Raw genomic sequence first — 14,672 nt, 5'->3', positions numbered from 1 at the left:
AAACTTCAAACATATATTGTTTTTCCTATTAAGATTTAGATTTTTGTATGATTTGAGTTGAGTTTTGGATTGTTGACGTTGTTGTTGTTGTTTTTTTTATTTATTTTGCATTTAATGTGAATTAAATTTTTTTTTTGTGTAATATAATATTTGAGTGAACTTAAAAGTAACTTATAGAATTCGGACAAATTTGGACATCCGGACAACCCGGTTTTAAAATAAACCGGGTTTGAACATGTTAAGTTTGTCCGGATTTAAAACTAGGCTTTGGATATAAGTTTTTCTGTTTATATTAGTAGTTATCCGAACCTGGTTTTTATCCGGACCGGATTTTTGCCACCCCTAAATAAAATTAGTGGGTCATAACTTATCACTTAAAAAAAAATAAAAAAATAAAAAATAAAAACCGCTTGCAGGTTCTCCAGACATTAGTGATTTCTCTTAGATTTTGATGTCATATAACTTTTTGACTATAGTTAAGGAATTTATAGTTTTAAATATCCTTGGTGGTAATTTGGTTACTCTAGGAATGCTTTCACAAGCACACATCTAATATATAACATAAAACTAAGAAAACTTTAAGGTACCCAAAAGCACTCGTAAGTGGTAAATTACCATTAAACAAAATCTGCCAATACTCAAGATAACGTAATCCTTTTGAGCAATCTCATGGATCTTAACATAGAGATACATTTTGCCGTTGAATAAGATTTGGTTAGTTTAAAAATTTTTGAAAAAGAAAACAAATAAAAAAAATAATGTCTATTTTATTTTATTTTCTTATAAAATAAAATGACTGTTTAGATCCACCATACACTAATAACAAAATTAATAACTTGTTATTTTTCAAATTGCCCAATTTGTTAGAGAACTCTACTTTTGAAGAAAAATGAGATTTGATGAGCTTCAATATCTATTGACAATATATTTAGGAATAGAAAACAATAAATGTTTAAGATTATTCTTAAGTCTTTATATGGATAGATGGTTAAATATAATGTTACCAAATATACAAAAGATCAAATATAAATATACCAGATATACAAATGAATGATCAGAATTAAAATGATTATATATGACATTAACAACTTTTTGTGATTTTAAAGTAAACAACAAACATAAAAGTACAATTAATAACAAAGGTTGAAAACTAATTTGCCTATAAAGTGTAAACCCTACCTTTCCATAGAACAAGTGATAAATTCAGGAAAAAAAGAAAAAATGAAGATTGGATGACATTTTAAAAAACAATGGTTTATATTTAATAGTAAATAGTTAACATGATTATTATAATATTTATAATATATTTATTTATTTATTTTAATTTATTGTTACTAAATATTTCATCTAATTAATAAAACTTAAGAAAATTTTGATATATTAAATAATAAATAATTAACATTAATTTCACTTATTTATTTTAATTAATTAAAATAAAATATTAAAACTAATTAATATAACGTATGACCATGTAATTTTAATATCATTTACCAATATAAAAAACAATTGTAATAGTAAAATTTCACATGACTTTTATGTAAATAGAATGCCGTTTTAAAAACGATGGCTTATATTAGTAACTAATTAACATAATTATTATTAAATACTTGTAACATATTTAATTATTTATTTTAATTTATTATTATTAAATATTTCATCTAATTAAGATAACTTAAGAAAATTTTGATATATTAAATAATAAATAATTAACATGATTTTTTAATATTAACAATATAATAACTTATTATATTGATAACTTATTTATTTTAATTAACAATATAATAACTAGTTAGTATAACGTATGACCATGTAATTTTGATATCATTTACCAATATCAAAAAGCAATTGTAAAATCCATTGGCAAAGCATATTTTTGATAATACAATCTTAACAATATAAAAGAGAATTAACATAATCAAACCAATCATTAAACACCTATCAAACCCATCATTTAACAATAAAAAAGAGATGCAACATAATCAAATTCATCATTCAACACACTATCAAACCCATCATTTAACAATATAAAAGAAAAGTAGCATTATCAAACCCATCATGAAGTAAGGTTATAGTTTTAATATAACACATACATAACCAAGTTTTAGAAAAGCAGTGCGAGTGATTACAACATAGTACTAATGAAATACAACATAATAGGTTTGGTAATCTTACAACCATTCATAAGATAAACATTTTTTTCATTGAATATAACAAGCAAAGTTGAAGTTTCGTCATGGTATGGCTCGAGCATGGACATCATTGCCTCTTCTACATTGTGTCCCTTCCTACAAATAGATTGACCACACCAAGCAAATATTAGATATGTGAATTAACGCACAAAAAATATCATAATTGTGAAATGTTATCATGAAATTCGTAGCAATGAATTAAAAAAATAACATGGATATGCCAATTTGGAAAATTCCATGAACATCAAGCCAATATGATAAATAACATGGAACATGTACAAATCAAGCCAAAATGACAAATAACAAAGAGATACTTGTACCTCCTAGAAGTAGGCGACAAAAACGTAGTTTTTTGTCATCGGGCAAATCCCAAAACATATTAAGCTTTTTCTCGTCTTTTCTTAAAGATTGCATTACCACTAACGCCTCATCTTCGGATAGGCCATCAATGTTGAAGATAACTTGATTCAATAGCTTCTTTTTCTCTTGAACTTCCTTATGAGCGGCTTCCCTAAGCGCATTAGCATCAGCATTTCGAACAGCACATTTAGCCATTACTTTGAAGCCCGGGCCCACCAAATCCACAAAATGGCAAAAATTTTCTGAAATTGATGCGATATTAGATTCTTTAGCGTGTTTTTTTTTTCTTCTTTTGGGCAGTAGAGCTTGAGGTGCCATTATCTGAAGTTATAGGTGACGGAGGCTCTGCATGTTCATCTGTGGGCATGAAAACATCTTCCATATGAAATTGAGAGAAACCGGCATTTTAGTCCAAGCTAATGTTTTCATGCATATATTGGTCAACATCATCTCCAAGGTCACCCCTTGCATTGCCTTGTGCCTTATCCTTTGTGAAGACTGGAGCGAGATCATTAAAAAATGGAAATGACTTACCATAAAGTCCCGCAGCTTCCTTATGATTTTGTAAGCAAATTTTTAAGTGGGTGTCAACAATAACAATTAAAAATTAAGCATTCAAAATAATTGACAAATGATGGCAAACTTACCTTTACATATTCATCATATGCGCTTTTCTCACATTCAATGGTACTGTGCTCATTATTCCAAACAAAGCCACTGATTGAAAGTATATCTGCAATTGCTGTAGTTTTGGTTCTAAAAAGTTTCACCCGCGATTCTATATTTGGCACAGCCTTCAATGTAGTATACGGAAATCTATCTTTTATCATTTTCTCTAATTGATGTAAATAACCATTTTTGAATCCATTCTCAGCTCGCCACAGTGTATTTGTCGATAACTCAACTAGAGCTTCAATCAAGGCCTTATTTTCTTGTGTAGTCCAGTAGTGTTTGTTTATACCCTACCCCTTTGTTGTGATTCTTGATCCATCCTAGAATAAAAAATACTATATGACACACATGTCAACCTATTCAAACCATTCCATGTATAACATGTTTGTTGTAATAAAGAAGAATAATTGTTCATTCCATGTTTGTATATAATATCATTCCATGTTAAACAAAATAATAGTTCATAGATAAAATCATTCCATGTCATGAAATAGTAATACACAAAAACTGTTCATAAAAAATAACAATACACAAAAATTTTTAATTAATTTGAACGCCAAGTGTAAAACATTTCTGTAGCCATGTCTAGCCTGAATTGGGTCCATTCATCTGTTGGATCAATGGCTGTAATGATATCAGTGTCATCTTCAATCTTGTCCTCCATGATATCAGAATTAATTTCATGCTCTGTAGGGTCTTTTGTCATTTTTTTCCGAATAAAGTTATGTAGAAGACAACATGCGTTAATAATGCGCCTTTGAGTGACTATATTGTAAAAGCTTGGACTTGATAAAACTGGGATCTTAACCAGGTTTTGGGAATGTTCATTAATGGTTTACAATGCCGGTTAATTAACAGCTGCACTGGATTTGCATTGATTGAAGAATCAGAGTAGTTGATGAGCATTCATGGTCTGATTTGTATTATAATCAAACTTGGTCCCTAGGAACAATAAAATGCTACAGATGCAAGTTGGTTGGCATAGCTGGATCAATTGTCATTAACCCAAATAGAAGCCTTTTAAACTTCTGATTTATATAGAGACCAAGAGTAGAATTTTTCTGCTCCTATTCTTAAATCAGTTAAGTTGCCTTACTTGCAATTAGATCACCAAACTATGCATTGAATATTTCACAGTAATGAGGAAGAATACACATGATATGAGAGAGAAAGAGAGAGAGAGAATGGCCCCATGAAGACAATGACTGCGTGCTTAAATAATGTTCTTCACACTTCCCTGAAAGTCTCCAAATAATGTTCTCTAACAAAGAAATTTTCAAGACTTCTAGACAATAGATTTAAAAATTAAATATGGCACACGATTATGATCTCTGATCAGTTTGGATACAAAAAATTGAGGACTATATAAAAGCACCAAAAGCAAGATTATGTTCTGCTACATTCTCACAGAGCACCAAAAGCAGGGAAAAACATTAGAAGATGAATCTGAAATGCTCTTTTACATATATTAAAAACAAACCTGGTTAAATGTCCGAGACCAGATCAGAGAGGAAGGGAGCTAGGAGAAGGACGAAATCGGCGTCGGTGTCGGCGTCGCCGTCGGCGATGGATCTGAAGCTCGGAGAAGAGGGACAATGGAAGCTGGATCTCCAATGGGAAAAGAGGAAAAACCAAGGCAATGGGAAAGGAGAAAGAAAAAGGTGGGAATTTTTTCAAAAGCAAGGGCAAAATAGTCATTATACAACTCAAGAGTCCAACTCCCCTCAATTTTGACAGGATTAGGAAGACCCCACATGCAGCCTTCCCATTACCATGCTAAACCCTTTACTCATTCCTTCCCTGGTTGCTAAACAAGGGTTTAAACCACATGGGTGCATCCCATTCCCACTCCCAAGGGATGAATCCAGCTCCCAAACGCACCCTAAGAGCATCTATAATGGGAGGCTTGTCTCCACTCATTGAGCTCCCAACATTTATCAGCCCAGTGTGAGCATTCAGTGATCACTGTGCTCAACAGATGTGGCTTAAGAATATTTTTTTTAAAATTCAAATAAAGCAAGGGCCCACGATTAACTTTTAAAATTTTTTAAAATCTAAACATTGCATCTAGCTGCTAAATCTTTTTTTTTTTTAAATTTTTATTTTACCTTTATAAATATACTTACATTCTTAAACAAAACTTACATTCTTCTCCACTTCTTCATTTTCAAATTTTTAACTATATTATATGTAAAAATACTCCTCCATCTTCCCAAGTTCCAGATTTTTCAAATAACTTTCAAAATTTTCTATATTCTTCCTTTTGACCAAATATGTAAAATTTTTAAAATTATCCTACCTCATAAATTTTTTTTCATTTTTATCCAAATGTCCAAAATCAATTAAATTTTTCATATGGTTATTCTATATTTTTAGGAGCCGTTTTTTTTAATCCAAGCATGGCAAGCCAACAAACAAATGCAGAAACAAGTGGTTTTCAGATTCTTTCAAGTGACCCCGAAAAATTTGGATAAGAGTTTTTGTGCCGATCAATAGAATACAACGGAAATATGTTCATTTTTTACTCTCAATTCCCCCTTATTCCACACGACCAGGGATTGAGAAGATCGTTTAGTATGAAGACTAACGTTTAGGATGAAGACCAACATGAAGATCAAGTTGAAAAGCGAGTAGTCATGGAGCATGGAAGATGATAAAATGCTCATGAGTGCATGTGTTACAATCTCAACCGATAGTGTTGTAGGCACTGCCCAAAATGATAGGACAGTTTTGGAAACGAGTGAACGAGTATTTCAATGAAAATCGGTGATCTGGTCTAAAAAGAAAAACAACAAGCTGTAAGTAACATTGGTTTTGGATGCTTTCACTTATTAATGAATCTAACCAATTATACAACAAATTATTAGGGGAGCATCATAGTGGATGGAGTGATAATTAATTAAAGGAGAGTGCTCATACTTTATATTATCAAAATCGTAAAAAACATTTCATGCATGAGCATGTTTGGGTTATGTTAAAAGATTATCCACAATGGAAAGTTAACACTCATCTTGCTAGGTCTTCAAAAAAATTAAAAATCAATGAAAGTGGTGCTTATACATCATTATCCAATGCGGATATTAGTATTGATATAGATGACAGTGATGTCGAGATCTATCTAATTAGTCAAAAAACAACAAAGGCAAAGCAAAGCTGAAGAGAAAAGGGAAGTCAAATATGATCAAAAATCAAATGTAGATGAAGAAATGGTAGCAAGATGGCCTAAATTACGAGAATGGAGGAATGAAAAATTAGCAAAAGTATGAAGTTTACAAAAATCTTTTGAAATAGCTGCTGATCATCAAATTCTGACTATGGATACTAGCCACATGAATGCAGAATATCTTGAGAATCATCGTCTTATGTACAATGTCATATAATCAAAATATAATATTTAATGTTTATTTGTTTTATTTTTAATGCAATGTAATGTTAGTATTATGTAATTTTAACAAGCTAAATAAATATTAAATGAATTTCTTTAATGATCGCTTGGTTGAAGTGTCATAATGAAGTATAAGCAATGTTGTTTTTCCAAACACTCAATCTATTGAACATTATCAAAATCTGTTACATCTTTATTTAATTACTTAATGTTTTTGAAATTTTAGGGTTCTTTTTTCAGCAGTCTGTTCTCCGAAGCCACATTCCTACCACATCACTTGAGCATTTTACTATTCTTGCCAATGGTAAAATGCATTACTATTAGTCTGCCATTTTACCATCACTTGAGCAATTTTTTTACCATTCTTGGGTTGGTTGGCAGGCGGTGGTGGGTGGAGAAGAGGATGGAGGTAGTGAGACGGCACCGGAGGTTGAGCTCGGGAGGTTAGACTCGCGGGACGTTGGAAGACTCCGATGAGAGGACAAGCTTACTGAAGAAGATGAGAAATGTGGGTTGGGATTTGGCGGCCAATGAAGATAGTGAGAAATTTTGAGCGGGCTGTGAAAACTAGACCTAGGGGTTTTCCCATATTAAAAAGCCTTATAATAATAATAATAATAAATATATATATTAATAGTTTATTTATTCTTTAATTAATATATATTTATTCCTTAATTTTTAATTTTTAAAAGAAATGTAAAGTATTATAATTAATTAATTAATTAATTTATTTATTTATTATAATTCTAACATATAAATATTATCACAATTATATAAAAAATAATATCAAAATTTAAACCAGTTCTTTGATAATACTAAGCTAAACATTTTAGTTTTTTTCAGAAATAAATATAAAACTTAGTTTATATAAAATAAAAAAAACACTTGTTAAATTTGGCTCCCCAACATCTCACTAATAATGCAATCAATATATTGATAAAAAATCAAATTTAACATCAACAAATCAAATAACACAATGTCTGAAATTATTATTATTATTTTATTATTATTATAAAAATAAAAATAATCATATTTGGGAACATATGATATTATTATATGTTTATTATTATTATTAAAACCAAAATAATCGTACTTACACACATATGATATGAATATATAATTAATGCCCCATCCGTAACATTTATGATTTCAAATTTTCTAACCAATGCAATCCTTCATCTCTCCAAAATTGTTAATAACTACAATTATTGATTCATAAAAACAACACTCTATTCCAATATCAAATTTAAAATTAAGATTAATTAAGATAAATTAAAATAAGATAATAAGATAGTTGGTCACACACCTCACAAGGAAAACACACCACTCCATTACAACAAAACTGATAATAACAGCATGATAGTTGCTCACACGCCTCACAACTTTACTCCATCTAACGCCTATTGGATTGCCTCTCATGGTTCCTTTGCTAACGCCTGCACAATGTTGAAGAACTGCTTGACCGTCATAAGTCGTCGCCATGTCTTCATGTACTCCATACCGCCTGCACAGTTGCAACATGTGTTGTGGTTCAATATGGTACCTTTCCATGTAGATGTTTTGTAAGTCTGAAGCTATGATTGTGTTGAATTCTTTGGTGTTCATGCTCACCATCAAGTGAGTCTATGACACTAAGACGTGCTTGAGCTTTCTCCTGTCCGACAAGTTCTACACTGGGTTGGTCCATCAGTGTGAGGCTTAAGGAACCATGTGACATATCGCCTCACACGGTTCCGTAAATAATAAATTTTAATTATATTAGTTAATTTATACTTATTTAATTATAAATTATAATAAAAAAAAGTATTATATGTAGAGTATAATTATTATAAATATAGAATATCATGTGTATGCATAATTAAATTACTCAACAAAATTCTTATATATCTTTGTGAAGCATAGTAGAGAGTTTCTAAAAAATATTATACAAGAAAAAAAAATTAATTTTTTTTATTGTGGGTACATAATTATTATAAAAATATTATAATTATTATATAATTATTATAAATATGGAATATAATGTGTATGTGTAATTAAATTATGCAACAAAATTTATATTTATCTAATTTTAAATTATAATATAAAAAATTAAGTTTTTTTTATTGTGGGTGAGTAATTATTATAAATAGAGTACAATTATTATGTAATTATTATAAATATAGAGTAAAATTAAGTTTTTGGTACGGTTTTGGGTTGGCTATGCCAAAAACCATGACAAAGAGACTAAAACGTGCCAAAAACAGTGGCAAATGTCATGTGCTCTATTGTTACCGATGCAGCGGTATACTCGAGACCGTTGATTCGCGCACGAATACCCGGTAACAAGCTTCCAACACCTGTTGATCAAAGATAGCCAAGAATTGGGAAGAGTAAAATCTTATTTCTCAAGAAAATGATGATCACAAAACTGATTTTTTCTTGCCCATAGGCTTACATTAAATAGGCGAAAATAACACTAAGAAAGGAGATAATTAGAAAATTTATTAAAAATAGTAAATTATCAAATATCAGTAAGAAATAAAAGATCTATCAAAATAAAAACTATTGCCACAAACGGCTCACAAATCAGAGATTTCTATCATAAGATATAACGAAATCAATTATTACTAAAAACGGCAAAATTAGAGTTTTTCGAGTCCTAAACGATGGAATTTGGCCAAATTTTGATAAGACTCACAAGCAAAGCTAGTGAGTTGTGTTCGTTGACGCGTTTTCCTTCAAGTGAGACCCTTAAAAACCAAAAATCCACCGCTTAAAAATTACCAGAATACCCTTGTTAGGCCATATTCCTTTTGTCCAGAAAGACACAGGCTTGCTTCTCAATACGCCCCTCATCAGTTACGGTGTAGGCTTGGCCGTGCCAAAAACCGTGACAAAGAAAAGGTTGATGTGTTTGTCATGGTTTTGTTGTCACGGTTTTTGTCAGGACCAAGCCTACATAGTGCTGAAAACGGTGTCAAATGTCATGTACTCCATTATCACGGTTTTTGCTACGGTTTTGGCTTTACCGTGCCAAAAATCGTGATAAAGAAAAGGTTGATGTATTTGTTACGGTTTTTCGCACGGCCAAGCAATAACCGTGCCAAATGTTATGTACTACATTGTTACAGTTTTTTGCCCGATTTTGGATTTGTCGTGAAAAAAACTGTGACAAAAAAAGATATGGTGTGTTTGTCATTGTTTTTAGCACGGCCAAGCCCAGACCATGCCAAATATCATGTACTCTATTGTCATAGCTTTTGGCACGGTTTTGGCTTTTCCGTGCAAAAACCTCTGACAAAAAAATGTTGATGTGTTTGTCACGGTTTTTGGCACCGATAAGCCTACATCGTACCAAAAATGGTGCCAAATGCCATGTACTCTATTGTCATGGTTTTTGGCACTGTTTTTGCTTTGTAGTGACAAAGAAAGATATTGTGTGTTTGTCATGATTTTCAAATTGTGACAAAAACTGTGTTAATGCCATGTACTCTATTGTCACAATTTTTTACCATGACAAAAACCGTGACAAAGAAAGGGTTGATGTGTTTGTCACGGTTTTTGGCACGATCAAGCATAAATCATGTCAAAAATCGTGTCAAATACCATGTAATCCATTGTCACGGTTTTTGCTTGGCCGTGTAAAAAACAATGATAAATAAAGGGATGATGTGTTTGTCACGGTTTTTGGCACAATTTTGGCATAAGTTTTTGTCTAAATTTTAGAAAAAAATATAAATGGTGCTAAATGCCATGACAAAATTGTCACAATTTAGCAACCGTGTCAAATATCATGACAACTTTGTTACTACCTTTGGGTTTGGTTCCAATTTCTATGACAAATTTGGCATAGAATCAAAACCGATCCAAATAAATCGTGTCACTTTTTTTTTTTTCTTTTAGTGATATAAAGAAACAAATTAAAATACAAAATAGTTTAATAATTCAAATTGTAATATCATACATGGAATGTCTATATGAAAATGAGTAAAGTAATCGCAAATGCGACAATACTTAACAAATGAATAACACAAACAATAAAAAAAGAAAATGGTATTTAAAAGAAAAACAAAAGAGCAGACTAAATTTATTTATATAATAATAGATTTCATAACCTATTCAACAACTCATTAAAAAAAAAAGTTATTATTATTAGTATTCTGTGCACTAAATCCCACAAACAACAAATTGTCTTTAAATTATATTGTTCCTCCTCATTAAATTTTTTTCATTACTAACAATTTTTAGACATATTATTATTGTTGTTGTAGTTTTTTTTAATAATTTTGGTGATTTTGAGGCAATGTTGCATTAAGACATATAATTTGAAATACAAATAAAATGTTTTTTGTTAATGAAATTGCAACATTCTGTAAAAATTACTTATGGAAAAAAAATTAAATCTTGTCTTGATTGATGTTTCTTTGAATTTTTTTTTTACAATTTCAATCATTTAAATTTTATAAAAATAGTATATCAAAAACTAATGTCTGATTACTAAACCAAGCTTTTTACTTCCCATAAACAAAAACAATAACAAAACACAACCTTTACAAGTTCTTAAACTCCAATAATTAACAACTCACAACAACACAATATAAACCCCATACTAACACAACTCATAATAATCCACAAACATTCATTCACTCAATCATCATCATCATCATCATCCTCACCCCTCTCCTTAACCATCCTCCTACTCCCCAAACTCACATTATTACCAACATTCCCATGTCCACCAACTCTCCTCTGTTGTTGCACAACCAAAGTAGCCACTATCCCTCCCAAGTCTGAAGTAGCCAACATATCTCCTACAGCCCCCAACTCTGGGTACTCACTCCACATATCCAACCCTTCCGTCAAAGCTGACACCACCCCTTCCCTTCTTCCCACCACCACCAACCCAAACTCCTTACTCATTTCCTTTATCACCTTTGCCGTCCCTGACGAATCCCTCACCACCTCTTCCCTATACTCAACCCTCCCTTTCCTCCTAAACTCCTCCACCACCTCATCATCAACCTTCTCCTCCATTTCCCAACCTCTTTGCAACCTTATTCTCACCACCACCACTTCCACTCTTGGATTCATTCCCATCCTCACTCCATAAGCCAATGCTTCCCTATCATCAGCTCCTCCCAGAAAGAACACTACTACTTTCTCAGCCAACAAGCCTTTGGATTCCCCTTGGTTAACTAGCATCCCAACTGAACATGGCGCGTAACGAAGAACGTTAATGTTGACTGCTTGCACTGTGGAGGCTACTGCTTCAACTGTGCCATCAATGGTGATGCGGCGGTGGAATGGGAGGATAATCAAAGTGGCTTTTTTGTCTAAGGCCAGAGTGCAGACATAGTCATGCATGGTGGCGTGTGGGGATATGCCAACGTAGGGAAGGACGGAGACAGTGCCGGAGAACTGTTGCTGGAGATAAAGAAAGGCTTTAAAGATGTGGTCAGATTCGGTGGTGAAGATGGAGGAGAGGGAGGAGGTGGGGCGTTTGTTGTAAGGGAGGAGGAGGGCGGCTGAACGGCCGGCGAGAGGGGTGAGGTGGAGGATGTAGAGACAGAGAGGGTGGTCTGATGAAGGGGTGGAGAGGTCCAGGAGGGAGACGATGGGGTTGACGTGGTCTTGGGAGTGGACGCAGGCGAGGACGCGGAGCTCGTCGGAGGGGTTGGAGTGCTGGAGAGTTCGGCGTTTGTTGGCGATGAAGCGGTCTTCAGGACGGTAGAGGAATTTGAGGAGAGGTGCGGTTGTGCCGCCGAAGACGAGGACGTTGAAAAGGATCATTGAGTGTTGACGTTTGTTCAAGATCTGTGCATGTGGATGTTCATGCATGCATGCATGGAAAGAATAATTTTAAGTACGTGGAAACAAAACTGTTTTTGAGATGCTAAAGATTATGAAAATATTTATATTTGTGTTATATAGTCTTTATATATATATACATGATCATGAAATTTTTATACGCATGTTTTGTTAGAAAATACCAATATTTGATCAGTATTTAAGATTAGTGATTGATCAATGAAAAATTTGCATATATATATATATATATTGGAATTTGAGTGTATAACATTAGTAATTAGTAAATGAAAATATTTTGATAATAATGTTAATTTTATATAAAGTTTTTGTTAAAATAGGGTATAACAAGAAAATAAAAAATAATTATGCTTTTAGGAAAAAAAAAAACCAAGTGGTTATGGATAAATAAAATATATTCATAAAATAATATTAGTATATTCTAATAAACATGTGTGTGTAGATATGCTTACTATAGAATATTTTTTTAAAAAAAATTAAAACTTGTGCATTATCACACTAGATTAATTGGCTAATATACACACAAATATATATGTTTTAAACATATTAGTACTTGAGTACATAATCAGTTATTAGAAAATCATTTTTTTTAAATTTAATTCATTATGACCACTAAAATATATGCATTGTATAAAACTACATACATAAATATACAAACTTATATATATATATATATAGTATAGCAAATTTTGAAGAAAAGATGACACACATACCTGACTGTCAAGCCAGACATTGGCGATGTCAATCTCATAAATGCCCTTACTATTCATCATCAAACTAAGAAAGAAAGCATCACGCCATGGCATCCTGCAATACAAGCACGGCGACACAACTCCGATGAACTTTCCGGCGATGCAAATCAACACAATCATCTCAAGCATTCCCCACTCTCCAACCTCCACCAACTTCCCCAAATCCATCCTTAACCCGGCAATAGCCATCATCACCGGCAAGAACACCCCACACACCAACCTCTCCAATCTCTCCACCATTGTTATCCCCAACGGCGGCCCTCCCGGCAATATCAACCCAAGATAAAATGGCCCCATCGTCGCCCGGTGACCGATCACCTCTGTTAATAAACCACATGCAAAAGCCACAAACATGATAGATAAGAACGTCCATTCGTCGAGCATTCTTCCTTCCGGCGTCCTTCTGATCATCCAAATGATTCCCGGCCGCACAATATAAGTGATGAACAAAAGAAGTATAATCAATGCTGCTAAAGATTTGATGCCAAGCAATGGAGATTGAGTTTGGTTGGCAACCGAAACACAGATGAGAACAGCAGTGGAAAAGTAGTTAAAGAACTCATTCATCAGAGATGCTGATAAGGCAAGCCTTCCAAGATTGGATGAAAGAAGGTTGAGCTCTTGAAGAACACAACTAACAACAGTGTAAGAGCTTATGCTTGCTCTTGATGCAATGTAGAAGTAGAAAAGAAGTTTATCGGTGAAGTTGAAGCTTAGAGTGACGAGCATGGCGAGAATTACTGGGAGGATGATGCCGATGAGGGCGACACCAATGGCTTTCTTTCCCGATTTTTTTATGATCGAAGCATCTGTTTTGATGCCGACGAGGAAAAGAAAGATCATGAATGATATGAACGAGATTGTGTTTAGTTGTTCTCGACCTTTTGGGGAGAACATCACTCGAGCAAAGCTTTTGTTTCGGCCGATCACGTATGGGCCAAGAATTATACCTCCCTGAGAGAAAGGAGTCAAAGAAAGAAATTAGTAATTAAACATGGATATGAGTATATAAGTTTGATGATGATGATCAGTGATACTAACAATGACTTGGGAGATAACAAGAGGTAGGCCTAAACCGCGGAGAATGGCGTGGGTGAGACGAGTGGTGAGGAAGATGATGGTAATTTGGAAGAGTAGGAGAGGGAGGGAGAAATGGAGAGGGTTGTCGCCGAGCCAAATGCCGCCAGAGGTGCTCATCACTGAACGGTAGCATAGAATAGTGCCTTTGCCTTCTGCTTGAATTGTGAGTTCTACTTCCCCACTGGCTGACATCTTTCTTGTTTTCTTGCTTGTTAGCTCTTTCCTTAGTTTTTTCTTTAATATATATTTTTTCTCTTTTCAGGTGAATGAACTAGCTCAATTGTTTATTGTTTTACTAGTTTTGATTTTCTCTTCTTTTTATTTTTGTTTGTATGAAGCTCGAGATCGAGATCGAGATCGAGAGAAACAAGGAAGAGGTTAGTGGTGGACCCTAGTTCTCTCTTAATTATGGGTAGGGGTTAGAGAGTA

The 14,672-nt window shown here is 33.0% G+C and overlaps 1 protein-coding gene across 1 annotated transcript; it reads right to left on the bottom strand.

Annotated features, from left to right (window-relative positions):
• Positions 1–11,232: 11,232 nt before the first annotated feature.
• LOC120274952 (cation/H(+) antiporter 15-like) lies at positions 11,233–14,435 on the bottom strand. Its single transcript, XM_039281490.1, has 3 exons — positions 14,205–14,435; positions 13,125–14,117; positions 11,233–12,399 (listed from the first exon to the last, which is right to left on the bottom strand). Exons 1-3 carry the CDS (start codon positions 14,433–14,435, stop codon positions 11,233–11,235), a joined length of 2,391 nt encoding a protein of 796 aa, XP_039137424.1.
• Between the last annotated feature and the right edge of the window lie 237 nt (positions 14,436–14,672).

The sequence above is a fragment of the Dioscorea cayenensis genome, chromosome 13 (assembly GCF_009730915.1).
Source record: "Dioscorea cayenensis subsp. rotundata cultivar TDr96_F1 chromosome 13, TDr96_F1_v2_PseudoChromosome.rev07_lg8_w22 25.fasta, whole genome shotgun sequence".
NCBI lineage: Eukaryota > Viridiplantae > Streptophyta > Magnoliopsida > Dioscoreales > Dioscoreaceae > Dioscorea > Dioscorea cayenensis.
The sequence above is the reverse complement of the archived record's forward strand: the minus strand, read 5'-3'. Positions and strand labels throughout refer to the sequence as shown.

Coding starts and splice junctions, on each gene's coding strand:
- LOC120274952 (XM_039281490.1), bottom strand. CDS start 14,435: ATGTCAGCCAGTGGGGAAGTAGAACTCACAATTCAAGCAGAAGGCAAA. Junction 14,118..14,204: donor TTGTTATCTCCCAAGTCATT/GTTAGTATCACT, acceptor CCTTTCTCTCAG/GGAGGTATAATTCTTGGCCC. Junction 12,400..13,124: donor ATGTCTGGCTTGACAGTCAG/GTATGTGTGTCA, acceptor CCACATGCACAG/ATCTTGAACAAACGTCAACA.